The 25,459-nt window shown below is 38.8% G+C and overlaps 1 protein-coding gene across 4 annotated transcripts in view; it reads right to left on the bottom strand.

Moving 5' to 3' along the window:
* The window catches only part of CUL5 (cullin 5), a 34,440-nt gene extending 9,223 nt beyond the window's left edge, over positions 1-25,217 (bottom strand). Inside the window, exons 1-13 of one of the 4 annotated variants that reach the window (XM_032099315.1) lie at positions 24,852-25,215; positions 24,184-24,278; positions 17,340-17,449; positions 14,912-15,011; positions 13,355-13,531; positions 9,855-9,996; positions 8,665-8,810; positions 8,508-8,588; positions 7,208-7,301; positions 3,808-3,938; positions 2,946-3,053; positions 2,287-2,351; positions 147-279 (exon numbers count right to left, since the gene is read on the bottom strand). In XM_032099315.1, coding sequence (XP_031955206.1) covers positions 147-279; positions 2,287-2,351; positions 2,946-3,053; positions 3,808-3,938; positions 7,208-7,301; positions 8,508-8,588; positions 8,665-8,810; positions 9,855-9,996; positions 13,355-13,531; positions 14,912-15,011; positions 17,340-17,410 — 1,248 coding nt within the window. In that variant the 5' untranslated portion in view covers positions 17,411-17,449; positions 24,184-24,278; positions 24,852-25,215. Of the gene's footprint in view, positions 1-146; positions 280-2,286; positions 2,352-2,945; positions 3,054-3,807; positions 3,939-7,207; positions 7,302-8,507; positions 8,589-8,664; positions 8,811-9,854; positions 9,997-13,354; positions 13,532-14,911; positions 15,012-17,339; positions 17,450-24,183; positions 24,515-24,851 lie in introns of those variants that run through there. The other 3 variants (XM_032099316.1, XM_032099314.1, XM_032099313.1) reach the window with 3 other exon arrangements.
* Between the last annotated feature and the right edge of the window lie 242 nt (positions 25,218-25,459).

Raw genomic sequence — 25,459 nt, 5'->3', positions numbered from 1 at the left:
ACACACACTTGATAACATAAACTCTTTTCTCTACTATTACACCTCGCATAACTGCTTTTGAAGATCAAGGCCTCAACCCACATAAGGAAATAAAACAAACAAATTCATTCTTCAGAGTAACTGAGAAATAGAAGGCAAAAACATACCACTTCTTTAAGCTTTGCTTCAATTTCTTCAGAGGTTAGTTTTTTGCTTAGTGGTGTTTTTCTTAGCAACATGTCACAGTAATTAGCAAGAAGCTCAGGGCATTTGGATTCAGGTTGTGTTTTCAATCCAACACTAGATAAAAAAAGAACAATATATCTTCAAACCATACAGAACCCTGCTATCCTGGAGTGACTACATTGTTAACAAGACAGACCACTCTCTCCTGATCCCCTTGGCAAAGATCCTGGTGGTGAATTTATAACCTTGTTAAACTAATGAAAAATTAGGGATAACGCCCTTTCTTCTTGAAAGAATAAATACTGCCAAACACTTTTAGACAGCTTCTACAGCTTGATTATTTTAACTAATTATAATTTTAGAACTGTAACAATGAAAGATGCAGGTGAAACTGCAGTTTGAAACAACTAAATATTGCATGGAAAGAAGTATTCCAGTAAAGAATTAAAAATGCTACAGTGAAATGTTTCACTCATCTCCTCAGTATGCTGTACTGAGGTCTCAAGAACAGCCTCCTGCACCACACTTCACAGACTGCAAATCTCAACACATCTACCACATAGTAACAGGATAAAATTATTTCATCACAGCTATAAAGGATGGACTAACAGCTTGGAGACTAAATGCAGACTAAAGTTGAACAAGATGCTACAGTAGGCAAACTGTGGTTCTTCAAAAATCATCAAGCACAGGTCATGTTCTAGACTGGTAAATAAAACCGTATGGCAAGGACCAATCCCTATCCCTAGAGTCAGATGGCACCAACTTGACTGCTGCTCCCAAGGGCTGAAAGCAAGCTCAGGAATCCAGTTTTCTTGCTCATTTCACCCTCTCACCAATTAGTATAGACAGAGCTAACATTCTTCAGACAACTGGTCCTTTTTTTTTTAATTCATGAAGCAGCTCGCAAGGTGTCTTCTGCCCTCTGAAGACCATTTGAAGTATAAGCAGATCACAAGCCTTTTGGCTATTACAAAAGACTAAGCAAGATAAAGTTTTGTTTTGCTCAAACCAGGCTGCATATCTAGACAACTTCAAAGTGCTTGGGAAGAAGAATGTTGAACAGAAGACCATCACTATCACAGTGGTTTCTAAGAAACCACTAGGCAGGGTTCACTTTAGGAGTGAAACAGTTTGAATGAGGTATCGATTTGGATGGTCTCAGGGGAAACAAAACATTAGAAGATACCTAGGAAACTCCTCTACCTTACCTACACCTACGCAAAGTATAGAAAGCAAGGATCCAGTCTTTTGTGACAGCATTCCTCCAATAAATATAAGGAGAAAGACTAATCCCTATTCAGGGGAATTGACTTGCCATTAGTCCGAGACCAAACCCGGAATACGAACCAAGATGCTGGACAGATATTTATAACCATCCACCCCTAACTAGAAGCAACTGGAAAGGGAAGCTGGCAGCCCAGCTACACAAGCTTTGTTTCCGTAGTAAATCAGGTGACAAACTATATATAAGCAATCCCAAGCACCTAAATATTTACAAATTCCTACTCAAGTGGCACATCACATGGTAAATGTTAACAATCAACTGACTGCTACCTTCTCTTGGCTGAGTTAGCAGAGCAGGCACTGTAAGCATGGTCCTTCTTCTTGAATCACGCAGGTCTGCCTAATCTACTCGAAGCTGTTTAAACTAACCTGGTTAATCCTGCACTGAAACAAAAATGCAACAGCTGGACAGGTCACACTCACAACTGGAACAAGAGGAGGTGGAAAACAGCTTGTGGATGGTTACACCTTAATCAGCCACAGTTATTCCCATGAAGATTACTGCCTCATTTTTCCCCAGGACCTTTGCTGAAGTTGTGGCAGAGTTATACAGCTGAGGTTTTTGGAATTAATAATCCAGGAAGCCATTATGAATTTCAGCTAACAAACTGACTCATAGTATAAAAGAACAGATCCCCAAGTACTACAAATAAATTTAAGTTGAACCAGGCTGCTATTCACTGATCTACTTCCACACGAAAAGAGTCTTACCAGAAGTCAGTAAGCAATCTGAAATTCCATAATGCAAATAACACAAAGCCCTTTTAAACACAGCATTACTTTTTGAAGAGACATTTTAAAAACCTTGATTTGCACAAAGTTTACATGGCTTACCCCTTTTGCTTCAATGGCAATTCAAGTTTAAATATTGTAGCATCATTCACAACTGCTTTGTATGCCTGAAAAATAATTAGATTATTGGTGCTTCACTCAATTTTTCTCTGATATGAATTGCAAAGATTATCTCTTTTTACACTGTTGTAACATTAAATTAATTCAATTTTTTTTTATTATCCCAAAGCTTGCAGATTCTATTTTCAGTTTGAGAGTTCAAATTCTATGACTCACTTTCCCAGTAAACTGATGTATTGAGTTTTCCTCTTTTCCACTACCATACTAGTTTCCTTTAAACAACAACTTAGGAAGGGATTACATGGAGCAGGTTGGACGTCTGAAGTCATGAGACAAATACATAGTAAATTCTAAACACAAATTATTGCTGAATCGGACACTCAGGTTCTCAATACAAAGGTTATCTTCTAATGTGCTCTACAACATTACAAAGCTGAATGCATGCATCTTTATGCAGGACTACAACAGAAATTAAAAGCTACTCAGTTGATAGTAAGTTTCATCAATATTTTAGCCTGCATATTTAATAGAGAAACAGCAGGTTCTAAATTTAACAGTGAATAGGCACAGGGTTTTGGAGACATCATAATACAAATTGCAACAATTCTTATAGTGAACAAAAGACCAGGAGAAACACATACCTTATCTCTGGCAGTAAGAAATCTTGGATCATCTTGAAAAGCTTCTTTAACCAATTTGCTAAACCGATTAAATAGCGTGAGCAATTGCTCTACATATTTCTCAGAATCCTAAAGAGGCAAAAACCAAACTAAAAAAAAGGGCTCCACAGAATTCAGTGTGAGCATACATTAATTCCCTAATCTGCAAAAATGCTGAATCCTCAAAAGCCTGCATACTATGAACATACATTTTATCTTTAGTCTCTGTACTGAAGAGCTCTACAGCATGTAGGCCTAAACACAGATTTTCAAGATAGTATTTCCAATACACAAAAAAAAGATAAAAATCTATAACTTCAAATATTATACAATAACATTTTATTTTAAAGGATGTTTTGAAGGACCAATAAAAGACACATGCCACATCCTAACTGCTGCAGACACCTAGGCCTCCCAGACCCGAAAAAAAACCAGATGATAAAAAGCTGAAAAAATACAGTGCAGAAAAAATCCTTATAATTTCCACAATGAACAACCACTCTTAGATTGAAAGCAAATTTCATCAGGAAGTTAGAATTCTGGAAAAATTAATTAGGCTTTTAAAATTAAGATTCTAACACAATTGTATTTTATAAGCATCCCATGCACCTAATTTATAACCTTTACTGCAAATTAGATTCACTTTTTAAAGCTACAATTGCAAACACAAAGAATAAAAAGCTATCCTAGACATTTAAAACTTTCAGTGGATCAAAATTTGATCTCTACACACAAAATCTCGTAAAATTATTTCCATTCATGCATTTGTCCCACAAATAGAGAATATGTAACTTCTGCAAAGTTGTTTTCCTGTTGTTACTTTACTAAAACCCAATATACTTACAGTAGTAATAGTTTCAGCAGCTGCTACCATGTCTGCAAGTCCAGCACTAACAATATGTTCTTCCAAATCCTTTAGCATAGGCTCTATGCCATTCGGAACTTTATCCATCAGTGAAAACATTAAATGCAACTCTGAAAGATACAAACACTGATGAAGCCACCAGTCAAAGATCTGTATAAAAGCCAAATACACTTCATTTCTCCTAGGCATGTCTCAAGTGGAACATTAAATATCTGAAGAATAGATAATCCAATCGGTCTCTTACAAAGAAAGAGATCTTGAGTACTGTTTTAACTCTGGTCCCCCAAGAGGATTCTTTTGAAGGCAAAAAGAGACATTTATTGCAGTGTTAATACTTGCTTACGCATACAGTATTTTCTATAGTATGCTAATGCATATAGTATCCCAAGCTTGAATAAGACCTCCCTAAAACCAACGACCATTTGGATTAAGTCCAAGTTCTAACTGCCTTCAAATCCCTGGCAAGAATGTTTCTCAGTTGGAAGCCTACAGGCACTTATGCAGGAAATTGTATGGATTCAAGACATTTCAAAATTTTAAATTAAAGCCAAACAAACCTGTCTTTGTGTATGTTTCAATACCACTTACAATATTTTGTTTTAGTTAAAAGTTTGCAAAGTTCTGAAGTAACCAAAACTGACTAATGCAAACAGTGAACTCTTCTTCCCTCAGAGTTTTAGTTTTTCTCACAGTTACTGTTTAAAAACTTCAAAAAGTGATGTGCTTTATTTGTCTACTTTTTGTGAAGATATTTCAATACTGCTTTTAAAAAAAAAAAAAAAAAAGCTACTGAAACATCAATAATCATCTTGACAAAGCTGTCCACGAAGAACACTGGGATTAAGGTCACCAGGTTGTTGTAAAGAGACCACAGAGATTTGAACTCAACACGGCAAAGGACTTTGCTTCATGTAGAACAAGTGGACTCTGATTCTTTTTTTGATAGAAAAAAAATTACAGATTCACTTAGTTCCTCAATGTTATGTCTACTGTGAAAGGGGAAAAGTCAGAGGCCCCGCCTTTGCTTTCTCCTCTGCATTACTTTTGTCAGCAACAAACACCAAGATCGTGTCACCACTGAGGATGAAATATACTACCATCATCTGTATCTCCACAGCTGCTGCAGAAGCAAATAGAGAAGTACAAAGAAAAAAAAAATCCTTTTAGAACATAGCAATGCAAATTAGAGAATGGAAACTACAAACAACCTTGAATAAGAACTTGCAATGGTACTAGAGACAACTCACAATGGGCTGAATGACAGGATTTCAGGAACCAGGAAAAAACCCCAACATGTAGTCGGAGGCATTCTCAGTGCAATTTAGATCTACTGTAAGAAATGGCAGCATCATTTTACATAGAAAAAGTCCAAAAAGCTCCCTCAACTTTTACTGGATCTTTTAAAAAGAGTAAGAGGGAGGAAAAGATGGCAGAAAAAGTGAAACAAAAAGGTATGTTAAAGGGCTCTACATCTGTTTCTGTACAGTAGTGATGGCATAAATACTTCGAGAAAAAAAATCAGTGGTTTCTCTTAAGAATCAGTAGCAAAGGAAGACTCCAGGTGCACCCCTAAGACTGCAGGACCCAAAAAACCATAAACTCTTCAAAGACAGATTTCAAAGTAACAAAAGCAAATGGAGTATTTCACTTGAATTTCTCTCAGAATACATTACGACACTGAAGAGCAAAGAAATTCATACTGTACTTGTTGGGGCACTTAAAGTCTGCTTTCATTCTGTATTCAGGAAAGCCAAGTGTACTTTTTGTTTCTGTTGCACTCCAAAAATAAAATTTAGGCCTCCCTTCCCCAACACTATAAGCAAACAAAACCACTGTAAGTCAGTTCTAAAGTCTTTGCAAGCTATGACATTTTTGATAGTTTTTAGCTGGAAAACATTATTCCTTCCTGTCTTTGCACAGCATGTAAATATTACTTAATATAACAAGACTATGTGCCCAGCTCATAGCCAGAAGTCCCCACCAAAACAGCCCTTTTTTTGTCAGTGGTGTTTAATAAAGACAACATCACTGAATTCTTTGTGGCAGATAATATCAGAAAGTCACATGCATAAGCAAAGCAGAGCAGGGGACACTATCAGATGTATACATTACTATGTATAGCTCCAGTCTTTAATTACATTTCAGTCATCTGCACCTGCACCCTTCATTAAAGCATTTTAAACAGATGTGACAGACTAAACGGAAGTGCTCTGCAACCAAGCACTATCAGAGGACAGACACAGCCACAAGACAGGGCTGTGTGAATATTTCAACAGGTTTCTAAAGAAAGATCCTTTGGTGCCTGTAGATGAACCCTTCTGAAGCTCTGCATTTACATAAGCCTCCTGCATTCTCCCAAAGGCTGTAACATATACTTGTAAGAAGTTTCACGGCTTTCTACATTTAGCTCTGGACTATTGCCAGAAATCATGCTGCTAGATGAACAGATCAGTATGACATAGTTCTGAGGTCAAATATTTTCTTAAATGCTGCCTTTAGAAGTGAGTGTTTTCTATAATATTCTAAGTCATAAAACAGTTTTCTCATTTCAATAGAAATGAAAACCTCATAAGACATTACTAAATATTCCCTGGCTGCTGGATACCAAAACTTCAAAGAAAAATTAACCTGTGATTTCAACTTTTTTTTTTTCATTTTTCCTACCTGAATTATAACATTTTAATGACATATCAAGTTTCTTTTATCATACAGGACCAACACAAGACTTCTGAATCACACTAAACTCTCAACTTCCGGCAGCAGAGTTAAAAAAAACTTCTGAAAACTTTCAAAAGGCATGCAGAGCTAACTTTCAATACTCACACTGACATACTGGCTATAAAACCACATGAACATCTTGCAGAGATTTTGTTAACTTAACCTACTGGTCCTACATCAATAATCAGAGTAAGAAAAATTTCTCCCTGCCTTTCAGAAAAAAAGCTTTTATAAGGAGATGCTTCACTTTTTTTCCAGGTGTAAAGAGGTAGCGGGGTGAAATGAAGAAGAAATGTTTGTATCTGGAGTATTCAAATAGAAAGTGAAAACATATGTAGTATTTACCAGAGTTAGTCAACATGATGAAAGTAAGTGTAGGAAAAAATAAAGAAAACAGAGCACTACATACTCTTTGAAACAAGATGAGAACTATCCACTCATTCAAATTAGGAGTATTGTGGACATAGATTTCAAAAGTGATAGGAAAAAATATGAACCAATGATGGAAATTTTTTGTGGGACTGCTCATGGGCAATAATATTTTTATATGAAACACTACCACCATCTATTAAAAACAGTAATTTGATATATCTACACACAAATCTATTTTTATGCTGTTCATGCAAGGTTCACCCCGCACTGTTCTTGAAGCTTCACTTACTTTCTGTTTCATTTCGTTTGATCATGCCTTGGCATTCAGCTAAAATAGTCTCTTTAAAAGATGTCACCAGGGCATTGACGCAGCACTCCATGAGCTGAAATATATTAAACACAGGATTAGCTCAAGCAGCCATCTGAACACCGAAGTCTGATGTGTCTCGAGTTTGCCATGACACAAAATTTAACCTGCTCTCAACAATTAGCTCTATAAAACCATAAACTCATTCACTGATTCAAAAAAGTATGTGCAGTTCGAATAGAATCTATACAGGAACCACACTTCTTCAAAATGTTTAGCTTAGTAAATGTGGTAAAGTCTCCTCCAAACCATTAATGAGCTTAGTATTTCTGTCGGCTCTTTTCTCTCAAGGGAGTCACCACTTTTGGAACAGTAACTACCCTACTTCATTTCCAAGTATACATCCAAGAGCTAAGAATAGTTCTCATTCCAGCATACCCTATTTGGACCAGGCTGGATGGCTTGAACAAGGCATTAGATCTAGAACAGAAACAGCCTGTACACGTCAGGACCATCTCTCTTTTGTCAGCCTCTTTATACCAGCAGTATAACAGTTTATACCTGTGCAAAACGAATGATTCACAGCTTAACAAAAGGTGTAAAGCACATTTTGATCCACTGCAAAAAAATTATCAGATTTAAAAGGTATTTATTTAAAATAACCTGTTTCCTGAACTAATTTCAACACAGACAATTATGAACTATTCACTGCAGTTAAATCTTCCTCTAGAATCTGAACTGTGTAAAAAATTGCTGAAGAGGCAAGAAGGGGAAGGAATAAAAAGAAAACCGATCTTTTATATTAAATGGCCATATTTTAGCCTAAGAGGAAATACATTACAGCTTTAATGAAATTTCTATCGCTCCTTTTGATTGCAATGAACAATAAATCTTTCAGGTATTCTCAATGAGTACTGAGAAACCCTTTGCCAAACAGACTTGCCCATTTATTTTCAAACATGATTCTCATCCACTGTTAAGCATAGGAAAAAAAACCACCATATCTAACTCAAAATGAAAGAACAAAAACCAACCTGAATAAAAACCTGCCCTTCAGTTTTAAGTTTTGATCTACATGTAATGTTAAAATACTTGCAGAAATTGTAGATTACCAGACTGGAAAGTAATACATGTTTTTGTAACAAATAATTTATGATTAAAAACCACAAAATTAACAGTTTCAATTTACTGGTATCAAATAATACTGTAACACAAAACTAAACCCTGCAGTACAATACTATATAAATATGAAACACATGATTTTTCTACACATTATACTCACTGCTTCTACAGAGTTACATTCGCGTCTTGTTTCTAAATATCGTAGTGCTCTTTTCTCTTCTTCTTTTAGTTTAGCATCTGCCTGTGCAAAAGTAGAACAGCAATCATTTTAAGTACTAACACTTTCAGTATAAAGGTACAACAGAATTTTTACTTACATATTTCATATAATTCTGTACACCGTTTTGTTGTAAATAAGAAGGAGCCTGTGTTCTATAAAATCTCTCTGTTGAATCCAAATATGCCTTTTCAAAGTTATCCCGATATATCTGAAGTTTATCTTCAGGATTAGAACAAAGGTTAACTGCAAAGAGAAAGTCCAAACTTACTCTCAAGTCTTGGAAATTTATGTGGCTAATAATAAGCAAATTTCAATGAGAGAGTGAGACTTGTATTAAAAGGTTGCATTGAACAATTTGAAATATCGCAATAAATGGACTCCGATCACAAAGGTAACCAAACTTGGCCAATCTTTGCTCCCAAAACCATTCAGATCAATCAAGGGAAACTAGAAACAAACTTCATACTTAGCTCCAGCACTTCAACATTCAAACATGGTAACCATAAATACACATAAAACTGCAAAATTGTAAGGAAGGAATAAAAAGCTCAGAATAGTGTCCAGTAAAGGGAGAAGTTCTCTATCTGACTGAGCAAAAAGCTTCTCTTAGACACTGTTCCTGGAATCACAATGTCTCCATTTCAGACTTTTTTTCCTGTTTTACAAGAATGGAGACAGTGAGCTTATTGCAGTGCTTTGCACTATTTGAGAAAGAGTTTCCACTTTCCTCTCAACTGTTACAGAGAAATGAATAGTCATTAAATGGAATAGGCTTTAAAAAAAAGTTAGAACTTGACTTCTGTAAAAAGCTATCTCAGAGAGTATTAGCCACAAGTTTAGTTCAACGTGCTGGAAAGCTTTCAAAAGCAGCAGGCAATGATGAAACATCACAGAAGTTTCAGATACACAGATCTGTTCTGCAACAAAGAAAAAGACTGGAAGTCTTAAATGTAGCCTGTTTAGCATTTCTTCTTCAAACTGTCTAAGAAATCAGAAACAGTATGTAAAGGACTACAGACTAAGTTATAGCTGCAACCCCAAAAGGTCAAAAAGTAGTCTTCTCTTTGAAAACATTGATTGTGCAGTAACTGATACACAGGTAAACCACTTAGAAGCTAAAGATTATAAACAGAATTTAACTGGTATCATGTATCAACAAGCACAACAAAAAAATCAATACAAAACGCTGAGATAATTTCAACCCTACCACCACAACTGCCAACTTTGTATGAAGAAAATTCATTTACTCAAGTGAGGAGGCAATAGATTGGTGTGTGCAAGACGTACCATATGATTCTCGAACTCCAATAACGAGCTGGGAGTCGAAAGCTTCTCCTAGTCTTTCAGCATGAACTAGCTTCATTGCACTGTCCTGAAGTCTATTTTTTATATTTGAAAATATGGATTCATTCCACGTATCTAGCATGAGCTGCATATCAGGAAGAGAAAAACAAAATCCTGTCAGAAAGGTACACGCAGACCTAAGTTTGTGCAAAAAAATACAAGAGCTCAGAGACAGAAATCGAGCAATTAATAATGTAATTTTCAGGTCATACACAGCAGTTCAGCTACATTAGAACTTGATCTTGCTCTGAACTTGTTATAGAAATCATATTCAGTCCACATGCTAAATTTACTTTATGTAACTGAACAGCTGGGGAATGAGTCTTGAATGCATGTATTCATTCCATTATTCTGTATTATTTCTACAGTTCTTGATAACCAGTCAAGTAACTTTTCCAGCAACACAATGTGTCAGAAGTTGCAATATCAGGGGCTACTTTTGAGGCAAACACCTAAATATAGTTCACCATTTGGCAGGTGCAGTCTTAGACAAAACTAAAAACTCAACTAACACCATAGTTACGTAAAGAAGACGACTGATGGCTTTAAATTGCATTAATCCAACAAGAAAATTCAGTATGCAAGTAATGCATATGTAGTTTATAAAAAACTCCAGATCTCATCTAAGCACTGCAAAGTTTTAAAATTATTTATGGAGGCTCTTCTCAAAATCTTCATCACTCACTGTGTCCCTTTATATTCCATTGTGTGATTCATTATTTTTGGTGATTGCTACTGATGCTGCTGTAAATGCACTGCATTACACCTGACCACCATACCTGTGCCCACCTAAGCCCCTTTAGCTGTTCAGTAGTAAATACTTGCAGCATGCTACATATTTGCTAAACATCCTTGTTTGCTTTTAGTCTTCAAGTTACTGCAGTTTTGTTTTTTTTTTGCCCTCAGATGCTGGATCTGGCTCTTTCTATATGATACTGAATACCCAATGAAATTATGCCAAAGTAAGGCCACTTCATTGCTTTAGAAGAAAGCTCAAACTTAAAAGTATCTACAAACTTGACAGCAACTGCTATGAATGTAATTTAAGCATGGTATTTGTCAGTCTACACTGGCAGTGGAAAGCAGGTTGGAATAATAAAATTTACTAATGCAAACTTTACCTCATGACTGTGAATAAGCTTACTAAAAAATACAACATTGCATGGCAAAGTTAATAGTAAAGATTAGATGATCTTATTCCATTATTGCTTTGTAAATTTTAGATTTTAACACAGCTAGCACCTAATAAAAGTCAAGATTTCAAGAGAGTTAAGTTTACCATACTTTATTCCTAATTTTTTCCGTAACTGTCTCTCAGCTAAATTTCCATTTCTGACACTGGAGTCTTATGTGTTGGAAGAGAATGTTTAAAACATTGCAACATTCACAGAAGCAAAACTCTATTTGATTACTTCCCCAATTACTTTCTCATTATTTTAACTTTATTGATGTAAACATTATGTTGCACTGTTTAAAAGAGCTGAAGTGAGTGAAAACTGGAGAAGAAACAGTGAGAATATCAAGCAACCTGGCATGCACATTAACAGCTTTGTCATGGTCAAAGTGCTTCTACACATTACGGATAGGGAAGTTTTACAGAGATATTTGAAGGAAAACACGTCACTTTGGGTGACTATATGAAGAACTTCTCAAGCAAGGGAAGGGTTTCCACAAGGGACTTTTTAGAACAGAGAATGATGCTATAAACAAGACCTTCAGCAGTGAATATGAAATAATGAGACAGGTTGGAGACTCCGGGTTTTCATGTTCCAGACACAGGCTGGTCCTAACTGGACCACATATGAGAGACAAGATACCTCCATCTGCTTCAGTCCTGACTAAAATCTGAATTGTTAGAAACCAGTTCTTTCTCTTAGATTCTCCTCACTACTTTGTCCACTCTATCTTGTTTCTTTTTCTTTAATTTCTTAGTTTTCCTACCTTCTGCATAAAGCAGAGTCAAGAGCTCAGGTTTGCCAAATCTTGGGGAGTCTAAGATTATGTGTTTTCTCCAACAAACAATGAAAACTATAAAGGTAATTTGAGGTGGCAATTCCTCTCGGCTGCTGTTTTCCTTTTCTTCAAGAGGTACAGAGGACAAGATGTCAAAATAGGAGGGTGAAGGAGAATGGAGAAATGATTAATAGCTCAAAACAACTAAAGTGTGTGTTTGGGGAGGGTGGGTAGGGCAAGTTCTGTGAGGGTGGGGTGGTGCACTGCTCCACACCCCACCCACTGGAGCCTGGAGCCTCTGGGCCAGCCCCAAAGTGGCTACCAAACTACTGGCACAGTGGAAGCCCCATCTGTGTGGAGGGACCAGAGCAGATAAAGGTGTCCCACTGCACTGGATCTTACAGCAGCTAAGATTGTGCTGGATCCCAGGTGGTAACTATTGATCTTTATTGATCTTTATCTTTCTCCCTCTCATAAAAGTTTGCTGTTCAATGTCCTGAGAAGTTTGTTGTCTTCTCCTGTGCCCTGCCTGGGAGTGTCAAGGTACTAAAACCCTTTAAAACACTTGCTGAGCAAGCCTGGGACATAACGAAGGGCAAAGAATAGAACTTTGCCCAACGTAAGGAATTCAAACTATTTTGCTCTTCCCATCCTGAAGACAGAAGAACAATTAAAATGATCTTCAGTACCAAATGAAAGACTGCTAGAGAAATTTCATTTCTCTACAGGTATTTTCTGCAATGAAAAGGGAAAATGAATAATGTTAAAGGACAACACTTTACAGCTGGTATGCTTTGTTCTTGTAATAAAAGACTAAAGCAATTTACAGGACCATTATTCACTGGACTCAATACTGAGCACTCCATACTCAGAGCCCTAAACTTTCTTTATGTCTTTGATATGAAACAGTAAAATGATCATATCCACAAGATTCTGTATGTCCCATCTTGTCATTGATATGACTGACACTGCTATGACTGCTTGGAAAAAAAAAGGGGGAATTAGGAGATCAATAGCTATATTTAACTCAAAATGCATTTAATGGGTCATTTATAAAATGCAGATATATGCCCAAGTTAAGATTCTGGCCAAGGGATATAAACCAGGAGCAGAAGAACTATTCATTTATCTGTACAGGTACACTCACTACTCACAGATATAGAAAAAATACATGAATTTGCAACTATTTGCCATTCCAGGGTTCAAGTCATAATTAAAAAAAAACCAACCTCAAAACCCAAACAAACCCAAAGCTCCTCCCCTTCCCCAGCTTTAATCACATGAACGAAACTGTTAATAACCAAAGCAAACTGGGGAAACAAAGTCAAACTATTGTGGAGAGGGAAAAACAAAAACGTTGTGGGGTCGTTCTCCCAAAGCAAAGTGATACATCAGGTTACAGGATTGGTGCAATTCCATCTTGAATCCTCTCAGTGCTGTTGCTGAGGCCAGCTGTGCAACAAAGCTCTCTGGCAGTACTGCTCACTCACCTTTCGAACAATGCTGTCTTCCACGTTGGACTTCTTGTTGCTGCCCTGCTTGCCCATCAAAGTGATCTCTAACTGACAGAAGGGCTTGGGCAGAATGTCGCACTGGGTGAAGAACTTGCGCCACTCCACGATATAGGCTTTGAGTAGAGCTGTATCATCCTGGTGACTCAGCACTCTCTGCAGGTGGGGGAAGCAGAGGAGGTAACTTATAAATCAATTTATGCACAAAATTTATGGGTTTTGTTTATGCTGAAAGTAACTCCCCATATAAAACTCAAATATACATATATATCAGACTAAGAAAGTCTACATACTGAAGTGCCACTTAGTTTCTTGAAGTAGTTATTTACCCATGTCATATGGGTCATTTCTAAAGGGCAAAGAAAGATAGCAGCAAGAAAGTATTCAGTAAGTTCAAATTTTCCAAATTAACCTTTTTTTTCCTCCTTTTAAGTAATCTGCAAGTAAAAAATTAAAATCTTTGGTCTAAAGGCATGTGGTGTAACAACCATATAAAATAATTCAAATTAACATAACCTGTAATGACTATGTAATACTCTATACAGTGACAGGTCTTGATTCAATGGCATCTACTAACCTTTCATTAGACCCAGACAGTTAACATGCACATTTCATTAAAGCCTGAAAACTTAGCTACAGTGTACACTGGTTATCATAATGCCAAAAAACCTGTCTATCAAATGACAGCCAACACAGACCGCATCAAAAGGCCTCAGCTCAGCATAGCATTTATGCATGTAAGCAGGTAAGCTGTAGAACTTAAAAATCAACACTTATGTGCTTGGTTATACAAAGGCCTCTATAAAAAACTGTTTTCCTTGAAGCAAAGCCTTAGTGGTATAAATCACTTCGTTAAAGAAAGGAAAAAATAAAAGTACAGAATCTTTCTAAACCTTTGTCATGGGATGCTTTAGAATTTTTTTTTTAATTTCACAACAACTCCCTCTTTTAAATCCCCCATAGCAAAAGATGTTTTCTGTAGTATGTGTTACAAACACAAGAATGTCCTTTGAGTCTACTGACAGTTTCACTCGTTTGGAAGGAAGCCCATAAAACTGGACAGCTAAGCTTGCTGAGTTGATAGCCCAGGTATTTGTAGTACACTGCACATACGGCTTATTTTAAAGCCATCCATGAACATGTCAAAATAGCACTGAAGCTATACAAACATTTTTTTTTTTTTCAGACAGTAATTTCTTATTACTGGAAAAATTCTGCCTTTAGAAGTTTTCAAGTGGAAGAAAATTCCATAAGTACTGTTGGATAAACAAAAATAATGGCGCATTTTGTATTTTTTTTAATATAACACAAAAATCACTGCCCATCCCAGCTTCAAGCACTGTGAGAAAACAATGAGCCAGGCAAATGCTCAAGGCTCTTCTTTTTGTCAATAGAAGTTTGCAGGGTAATTAGGATCTCCAGAACATCATAAAATTTCAAACAAAAAAGCAATGCATTTAGATCCAACAAAAGTCAGAATTATTTGGCTATTTTTCTAGCAATGTGAATAGAAGTTATGAAACATTAAGAACTTACTGCTTGTGCCTGTTTAATAAAATCAAGGATGTCCTCCTTCAGAGCTTGATGGATTTTTGCTGGACCTTTATCATCCCACAAGCAAACTGCATGTACGTCTCTAGAAAACAATTTATGCACCTTTTAGTAACAGCTACTCAAATTTTAATGCTGTAATGTATGAGGCGTTAACAAATTCAAAAGGTCATAATTTCAGTATGTCTAAGAAATTAATACACTTTTAATCTGCCATTCTTAACAACACACAACTAGATCCCAGTGACACATGGGAGAAAGCATGTTTGGGGAAGAGACTGAAGCTTTAAGAAAGTCCTGGAAGCAAGTAACTGCAACCTATCTAGGAAAAGGCTGTGGTCAAGAAGATGTGTAAGACAATTCTGTTTTCAGTACCCCTTCGGTAATCATTATTGAATTAAGGATAATTTTTAAAGCTTTTCTTTGACAAAGACAGAAATCACTTGCCAGTAGCAGCATTACTACTCAGCCCATGCTATTCTAAAATGCTATCATTAACATGCAGCCTTCTGACAGTTTCACAATCCAAGCACTACAACATCCTACAAAGAAAATAGACCTTCCTTGTGAGAAATTTGAACCCTGAGGGATCAGGTAATTTAAAAGACGATTTAATTAGTTTAGTAAGATCACTCAAACATTTCATGGCAGTGGTAGCATTTTCAAGTGAAACATTACTGGGGAAAAGTTACTAAACAGCACTGCAAAGCAAAATTCTATTACTGAGTTTTAATCAACATTCAAATGAAATTTTTCCTACCTGACAGTCCAGCAAGGGTAACTTAACTCCTACTCTTTCCATACTGAAGACTAAATAAAGCAAGTCACACTCCTAACCATACATCATATACAACAAACCTTTTTTTTTCACTCATTATTATCCTCTGGTTCTTCTTCCACCTTTCAGTAACAAGGCCACATCTTTGCAGAAAAACGCCCATATAGTCTAAAGCTATTATTTTGTTCCTATTAAATCAAAACACTTATTTCAATACAAAAGCAGCTTTTTTAGTTTAACTGAAAATACAAAACTTGCAAGTTGCTTTGGTACAGATTAAAGGGGCTGGCCCAAGGTTTACAGAGGTCTAACCCAACTGGTGAGACTTACACAACATCTGCAGGCAGAAAAGGTGTTACTGTATTTAGAACTTCACTGTTTCCTGACAGCAGTGAAAAAAAAGCAGTACTGGATAATTATACTCAAAGGGCATGTAGAAGACACCTACAGATTTTGCATTTTTATTAAGAAGCTTAACAAAGAACACTGTCCAAAAATATAAACCTAGGGAAGAGGGATCCTTTCCCTCAATAGCCTTAATTTAGCCATGAAGTTACTTAAGTTCTATTCAATAACTCAGCTACAAGAAAAGCAATAAATATAAAGTTTCAATTCCAATGCAGAATTACTGAACTAGTTATTAAAAATTAAAGCAGTGACTCAGAACTCAATTTGTACCTTAACTATACCATGTTTCTGGCAACTACTACAGCAGAGACATAATTAGATATTAAAACCCATTACACATTAGATTACCTTTCCTCTTGGCTGGCAGAAAAGCGTGACAGGTGCATTAAACTGGGTGCAAAAAGAGTCACTACACTGTCCTCATCAAAAAGAGCAATAAAGACAGAGTGCAACAAGACTGCATTTGAAAAAAAACTACTGTTGTGACAGATTTTAAGAAGCAAAAGGAGTGTCTGCAGATTTAAATTACGAGAAATTAAATTTATATTTGAGGGAAAATAACTCCATTGAGACAAAGATTATTTTAGATATACTTCTGATATATCTTTTATAACTCACTTCCATATCATGTTTGCAAAAATCACACAATGTATGCCACAAAAAAATCATCACCTAAACTTCTGGAAAAGCAACTTCTAGCTTTTTGGAAGGAAGAAAATGGCAGGGTTTATAGAAAGCACATTATTGCAAACATTGTCTGAAAACTATTACATTTCATTCTCAGGGTACAAAACTATGCAAATTATACCAGTTAAACTGCATTACCCTGTTCCTTCAGTTATTTTAGCAGTCATTCAAATCAGAATAATGTACCATTCAGCAAACTGCCTTTAAATGAATTTACTGACACAGCAGTAAATATTTTCTCTCTAATTCTAACAAAAAAGTTTGCGGGCAGGTACAAAACTTGTTTACTATGGTCAGCTGAAGTCAAAAGCTCTGCTGTTCTTTCTCCATCCTACTTGCATAGACCTGAATCTCAGCGAAGTTCTACTTTTGCACATTTACAATGATGTTGACATGCTTACCACTTAACAAAACTTGAACTCATATTTTTGTTCTGTGTTTCCACACAATCTGTGTCACACGTAACTTCTGTATTAGGAGTAGTTCAGTAACTGTATTCCCATCATGTAGAAGGATGTAAGATACAAAAAAATTACTTACGAAAACAGATCAAACCATTGCTGTTTTGTGACAGACTCCTGACGAAGAAGTTTCAGAACAATTGGGCGCATGAAATCCCATTTGTCTTCAAACTGAAGAGAACCTTTATTCTAAAAGGAACAACAAAAAAATATTGTTAATAAACCAGTATCTTAAGTTATCACTGAGGATTGCAGTTTCTACAGTTAACAGAAAAATACTTTCTCAGGTGTCCCTCATAAACTAGCATTTAAGCTACGCCACTACAGCTGAACACTTTTCACTCTAAGTATTATTTTAAGAAGTGACAGGGCTATTATTTGTTTCAAAGAGACTGCCAACTTCTTCATTTATTCACTGCATTAGCTACAATGCAACAAGTTCGAGCAAGTGTTCTTCAGCTGTTAGTGGAGTTATACACAGACAACATGGGTCAGCTTCACTGTCCCAACCAAGATACACGCAATGGAAGTCAGGAGGCAGTTGTGAACCTGTCTTGAATAAATTATCCTGACCAAAATGGCGGCCATGAATCAGGAATCGTATTGTGGATGCTACCATGTACCTTTTTTCTCTCACTGTGCATTTGGCATCAGCAGCAAAGAGGGAGGAAGGAAGCAGAGTAACATAGGAGCTGCTGTAGCGCAGACTCCCTTCCTGTGGGTTAACTGGCCACAAGGCCAAGACTACAGCTGATGCAGATAAAAATTATTTACACCATGCTGAAAAACATAATCCAAGGTGGATTTTTCAAATTTACAATACAAATTAAGAGGAAAGCTAAAGAAATTAAGTGCTTCCATATCATTCTGATTATTCTGAAAAATCTCACCACGGTATACAGGCTAACTTCCATTATTTAAAAAAACCCAAACAACACAACAACTTGGAGAGAAAAACAGCAGTTCTACCATGTATGTTGTGATTCTATTTGCTTAAAGCTGCACATTTAAAAAAAACCCCAAACCTTGCACTTAAAAGAATACACTGATTGAGAGTTCTGTAGCAGAAAGACTACTGGTTGAGTTATCTGCAGGGTTATGTTCCAGTGAACTGTTTACTTTTGAACAGATCACTGTCTTGGCTAGAAATAATACATTTGACACAATTCACTTTAAATACAGCAACTAATACAGTCTAACTACTTGAAATTCTAACAAATGCACTGTTCTGCAACTAACATCTCTTCAGATAAACAAGCACAAGCAGCACACCACGTTCCCTCAATCACCTCCTTTTGATTAATTTCTACATGGAAATTTACAATTAAATCTGTTATTTAGTATTCAGAATAAGCACAGTTTGGCAACTATATCCCTTGGTGTTCTCAAGTGCAAAGATACCTCATTTTTCAAGCTATGAAGATGCAACAGGCACCATAGTAACTATTTTGACAGCCACAGCACAGCACCTGGAGGCCACACAGCATTGTGGTAGGTGCTGAATACAGCTTTCGTAGAATCAGCCCCTGTTGATAAAGTCTATAAATCTTTCAAAACATAAAACAACAAATTGGTTGCGTATTCAGAGAGTTTTACCTATTCTTTCCAACTGAAAAAAAAGAAAAAAAGAAAAAAAAAGCAATTTGAATGCATCATCTTTGAAAATCACCAACTAAATGCTTCCCCTATATAGAGCTAGCTTTACAATTATTTCCTAATGTTTGATGCATTACTCTAATCTTTCCTAGTCCTGTGAAAATTGTTAGCGTCTCCTTGCAGATACTTCTGTTCCAAGTCACTCTTCGAAGGATAATGAATTTAAAATATCAGCTACTGAACAGTTAGAAGTTCCAGAAAAGGCATTATAAAGAAAGTAAAAGCAACTTCCTCAAAAGTTTTCCTTTTGAATGAAACTTCAGAAAGACCCCTTAAGTTTTTTTGAACAGGCAAAAAAATCTCTTCTGCAATTCTTGAGAAGTGCAATTCAGCCCTTCACCAAAAACAGCTGAAGATAAAATGAATGCTCTATCTTTTTGAATAAGATTAGTTTCACTGTAAAACATGGGGAGGAGGAGGACTGCAAACACAACTGTTTATATGATTTAGATTGTGATTACCTACTTAATCCTAAGAAGTACAAATAAAACTCAACTTCAGTTGTAAAAACCCTGTGTCCACTTGTAACCAACATCTGCCTACTTAAAAAGAATTCCTCACATAAAGCTTGTCCTGAAATCCCATCAGAGAAGTATAGAACTTTGTTTCCTATACATAGGAGTAAATTTTTTTTTCCACATTTCCTTCTTTATTCTTTAAGCTGAAGATGAAATGAAATTAATGGATGAAAAATCCTACTCAACTAAACTATTCTTTAAGTTCAATAAACAATTCACAGAAATATAGGATAAGCTGAGTTGGAAGGGACCCATGAGGATCAAGCCCAGTTCCTGGCCCTGCATAGGACCATCCTCAACAGTCACACCAGGTGCCTGAGAACATTGTCCAAATATGCTTCTTGAACTCTGTCAGGCTGGTGCAGTGACCACTTCCCTGGGGAGCCTGTTCCAGTGCCCAACCACCCTCTGGGTGAAGAACCTTTTTCTAATACCCAGCTTCAGGCCATTCCCTCAGGTCCTGTCACTGGGCACCACAGACAAGAGATCAGTGCCTGCCCCTCCTCTTCCCCTCCAAGGAAGCTGTAACTGCAGTGAGGTCTCCCCTCAGCCTCCTCTTCTCCAGGCTGAACACACCAAGTGACCTCAGCCACTCCTTGTATGGCTTCCCCTCAGGGCCCTTCACCATCCTCATTGCCCTCCTTTGGACACTCTCCAATAGTTTAATGTCTGTCTTACATTGTGGCACCCAAAACTGCCCCCAGCACTCGAGGTGAGGCCGCCCCAGTGCAGAGCAGAGTGGGACAATCCCCTCCCTTGCCCGGCTGGTGATGCTGTGCCTGGTGCCCCAGGACACGCTTGGCCCTCCTGGCTGCCAGGGCACTGCTGACTCATGTCCAACTTGCCACTGACCAGGACCCCCAGGTCCCTTTCCACAGCTCTGCTCTCCAGCATCTCCTCCCCCAGTCTGTCCACACATCCAGGGTTGCCCCACCCCACATGAAGAATCCAGCACTTTCCCTTCTTGAACTTCATCTGGTTGGTGATTGCCCAGTCCTCCAATTTGTCCAGGTCTCTCTGCACGGCCTCCCTGCCTTCAAGGGAGTCAGCAGCTCCTCCCAGTTTTGTACCATCTGCACACCTGCTTAGTGTCCCTTCCAGTCCTGTGTCCAAGTCATTTATGAAGATGTTGAAGAGCACAGGTCCTAAGATGGAGCCCTGTGGAACCCCACTTGTGACAGCTCTCCAATCTGACATCACTCAGTTCCCTAAAATGAACTAGTTGCTCACCCATCACATGATGTGTTTATCTAGCTGTGGGCTGGACATTTTTTCCAGAAGGATACTCTGACAGACAGTATGGAAAGCTTTACTGAAATAAAAGAAGATTACATCAACATCATCTAGGTAGATTTAGGCTTCCATAATATCACAATTTTATACAGTAATTACAGGAAGAAAGGGTGCAATAAATACCACCTGCCGTGTATCATTCACATTCATTAATTCCATCCCTATTAGTGCACGAGAGAAAACAGATTTTATAGTAGAAGAGGAGGTCAAACACTGGCAATTCTTAGTTGTGACCAAAGTCACACATGCAATTTCTGAGCAGTATTTACTGGGCATTTTTTCTTTCCTAGCTTGCTTCCAACCACAGTTCCAAAGGAAAGGTAAGCAGGACAGTAAGGCATACCTTTGATGAAATAAAGTTACTCCACTTATCTTCTCTGAAAAGAGAAGGCTAAGGAGCCATTCTAGAGTTTAAATTTTAATGTTTTGAAGAATAACTCCACTTATGAAATATTTTGTTTTAAAAGTCACTTCATTACATTTGTTCCTAAAGATTTCAAGTTCCATTTTAAGACTAAACTTTACTTGAAATACATACTACTTTACACATTATACTTTTCCCTGTTCTTCAATTCTATACATAAGCACTTAGATATAACAAGAAGGCAATACACCAAGACTTCATGCTGCTCTCCCTTTGATCCTCAAAATGTCTGTTTGGAACTCTCTTTGCTGCATACTCTTTATTTCATGCCACATAGAAATTCAGCCCTCATCTCTGCCAGATGCTCTAAACAATATTGTAGAAAAGCAACATCCTCTAGGTCTTAGTGTACATCTGATCTACATATGAGTAATATCTTCACCTTTACTACTTCATTGTTTTCAGATAGTATTTATACTAAAGCCAGTCCACAGAGGGATGAAGTAGGAAATATAATGTCCTAGACGGAAACAAGCACTGTCTGATTAATCTCTGCTACAAGCAGCTCTAAAAATCAGTGTAATGCTTGTAGCAGTTTCTACTCAAAGCAGAAAAGTAGCCACAGGAAAAGCTTTTGTTTGTAACTAACTAGCATGCAATACTCCTTAGCTTCTTAAGGATACCCTAAATGGAAACAGCCAGGAAGAAACAGACAAACTTAAAATACAGTATTGATCTGGAAACATGTACTTCAAATCGAAAAATTCAAGAACTTCAAACGTGTTTCTAGTTGTCAGTGACAAGCAGTTGAAACTGATGCAAAGATAAGTAATGATTCTCATTTCGTTTAAGTCCATGGAAAAACTGTTGCTTCCTTTGCTGCTTCTTTCCTAATATCAGGCTCATGCTGGAGTTCATCTTGCAAGGATAGACTCCTGCATTTGCTGGCAGCTCCAGTAAGACTCTACAATAGTGTCAAGATCTGCCAGCATGGATACAGCTACAGGTTTTCTTTGTGCTACAGTAAGCTGAAGTGCTTTCTGCTCCAGAAACTGCAGAGAAACTCAAGTGTCTTCGTATCACGTGGGTGAATTGGTTTAGACTGTATCATCACTGCAAAGAGAACAAGTTACAAGTCCAATAGGGCCCCTGAAATGAAGTACCGCACTTGAAAGCGTCACATGTGTGTTGAGACAAAAAACTCTACGGAACTCTGCTGGAAATGGCTTCATCATCTACCAGAAAGCCACTGCCTCAACGAGGGAGAGCAGCTCGGCTACAGGTAGGGTGGGCTCCAGCTGACCCTGTAATGGCTCTTACTAAGTACTGCAGTATTTCCATCACATTACAGTTTGTTCTGTCTCACCAGGATTCAACATGACCGGTCATGCTAATCTTGCATTTAAAGAAGGCTCTCCAAGAATATGCTTCTCACTAAAAAATTGAATTTACAATTAGGAAAATTATGCACTAGTGGAGTTTAAATGATGCCCTTTAAAATTATGACAGCCAGTCAGATTTGGATTCAGCTAGTATCTCTTAATAGAATAAGAAAGCAATATTTCACTTTATTTTCTCAACTATGCAGAAAGCTGAACCAGGATGGGGGACAACAAACAAAAAGCTCAGTTCCTGTTCACGCTGACAAAACTAAGACCTGTCTATACCCAACTTAGATTTGATTATGCAGGCTTATTTGGAAAAGATATGGAAAAATCTTGCAGATTTTAACACCTTTCCTTTCTTATCCTGGGATTTTTACTGTGCCCAGGCATTGCTCTTTTTCCCCTTAAAGATGAAAGCAGAAGTAGGTTGGACAGACTCAGATGGCACAAGGCACTGCCAGGCAACACTGGTCTGGAATCAACAGTTTGCTTCTCTGACAGCACTCTGACGAGTGGAACTGGGGAACAAAGGACCTTACCTAGTTCTAATTCTCGCACTGGTTTCTTTTGCCATTATAAACGAAGTCAAATCACTACAATCTTTCTTTCTGTAATGTGGGACTTGTACATTTTGTCATTGAAAAACTCACTAATTAGTAAGTTACAGTGCTTAATAACACCTGGGTGACCAGAAAGGCCTATTTTAGAAGAAATATCTCTGCAGCATTTTTCCTAAAACACGCTGTGCATATATATCTTATTCTCAATATAGAATATTGGTGACTCAAATGCCAGTGGCAAAAACATGACTAGTTAACACAAAGACTTCAGGTTGGCAAGAGCCATGTCACCAAGTCAAGGCCTTTTGACTCTTTTTATGTACTTATTGCTCTTTCAAAATAGCTGAAGTGGAATGCTGACAAATCTTACAGGCCTATGTTTCTCCTATCTACTGTGGGCTATCCCACCCCGTGTATCATCAAAGCATGTGTTGGACTTTCTAGAAATCCTCAAACATACAGCAACGAGATGGTCTAAAACATTAACAAGTGGATAAAGTCATCTGAGCCCTGCTCTGAACACAGGCTTTTCCACAAAAAGGACATTTCTTCTCATGGGACATTATTTTTTCCACCCATGTTCTTGGATTCCTCAATTTTAGATTTTTAAGTATTTTGAGTATTTTCTGCTTAAATATCTAACTAACCTCTTACTGGCATAAAAATATACAGGAATTAATTAAAATTAATTTCAATTACATTTCAATTTCGATAAAGATTTTTTTAAGCACATCTTTTTAACATGGAGATTTTTTTTGACTATCGGGAAGAAACGAGCAGATAAATTATTTCTCATTTCTTCACACTGAATGTCTCAGAGCAATAAATAAAACCAGCAGATTTAGGCTAGATCTATACATCCAAATTAGGTCAGGTTACTAAAATGCAAACAGCACTTCTTCAGGACCACACTGAACTATAACACATAGTGCCGAACACAAGTTTATGCCTATATTTATACATATCTTCAATTGCTAATTCCTCAAGTTAAGCAGACAGCCTTCCCTAGGCCTATCTTACCACTGTAGTTAACTGGTGTTGTAGAAACACTTACTGGAGGCATTAATAATAGTGGTTTCAAGTAGGCCCATCTTCCCTGTGCTAGCATGGCCTCAAAGGCCACACGTAGTCTTCTCCTCATACATACCGCAAATATCAGGACAGGCAGTCCTGAGCTCAAACACTGGACTGTCCCACTGAAATCTTCTGTTCCAACCTGCGGCAGCTTGGGGTGACTGACATCTGCCATCAAACGCGGGGAAAGTGCTTGAAAACATATGACTACAAAAACAAAGCTGCTTAACGTAAGCGAAAGGCCTCCGGGAGTTTTCCTTTGCAGGAGAACTGCAATTAACATGAAAACTGGAACACCGTGGCCACCCCAAAAACAGCACCTGCCCTCAGCGAAGACATTTTCCAACTCTTTGTTTAACTTAAAACTCATTTTCCGTACACCCGGGTTTTCTTAAATAAACAAAGAGAAGACACCGTTCCCTGTCTATCGGCACGACGCAACGCTTTTTCCCAACAAGGCGTGTTTGGGAAGGGAGAGCCGAGGGGAGGGAGAACGGTGCTGGCAGCAGGCAGCAGCCGCCGGCGCGGCCGGGCCGCGCCGGGCCGGGCCGAGCCCGGCGGCCCAAGGCCGCTCACCTGCGGGATGGCCCTGGGAGCGGCAACTCCGGGCAGCGGCACCCGCGGCCCAACCCCGGCCCTGCCCCCGTCCCCACCGCCCTGCTCGGTCCGGCCACCCGCAGGGCCGCCCGGCCCCCCGCCTCCCCCCTCCTCCCGCAGGACTCGGCCGGGCCCCGCTCTCACCTTTAAGAGATTAGACGTCGCCATGATCCCCAGTGCGGGGCCTCCCCGGCCGGTAGCGGCGGCTTCTCTGTTCGAGCTCGGTTCGGCTCCCACCGGCCGCTGCCGCTTTACATGGCCCCGGGCCGCCCGCCCGCCCAGCCGGACCCGCGGCAGCGGCGGCGGCAGCAGCAGCAGCAGCGGCGACGGCGGCGGCCTCAGCGTTGGGCTTCCCTGTCCCGCGGCGAGGCTCGGAGGACTCGGCAGCGCTGGGACCGGCCGAGTGCTCCGCACGCAGCCGCCCCTCAGAGCCTCATGGCGGCGTCCACCCGGGCGGCGCTCGGCGGCCGCGGCTCCATGGAAGGGGCCGGGCCCACATGATGCGGCGCCGGGAGCGGCCCCGCCGCCCAGCGCGGCTGCGGGCCCCGCCTGCAGCGCCCCCTGCCGGCCCGCCGCCGCACCGCCCGGCCCCGCCGCTGCTGCCCTCACGGCCCCGCGGGGACGGGGCTCGGCACGGAGCCGCGGGTTCACCGTGCCGAGGCGCCGCGGTTTGTAAGCACAGAAATGAGTTGACTTCTAAGTAACTAACTAACCCCGGCCCGTCCCACTGTCCTGCCCCCGCGGGTGCCGCG

The sequence above is a fragment of the Corvus moneduloides genome, chromosome 2 (genome assembly GCF_009650955.1).
Source record: "Corvus moneduloides isolate bCorMon1 chromosome 2, bCorMon1.pri, whole genome shotgun sequence".
In the NCBI taxonomy this organism is placed as follows: domain Eukaryota; kingdom Metazoa; phylum Chordata; class Aves; order Passeriformes; family Corvidae; genus Corvus; species Corvus moneduloides.
This window is presented reverse-complemented; position numbering and strand designations above follow the sequence as displayed.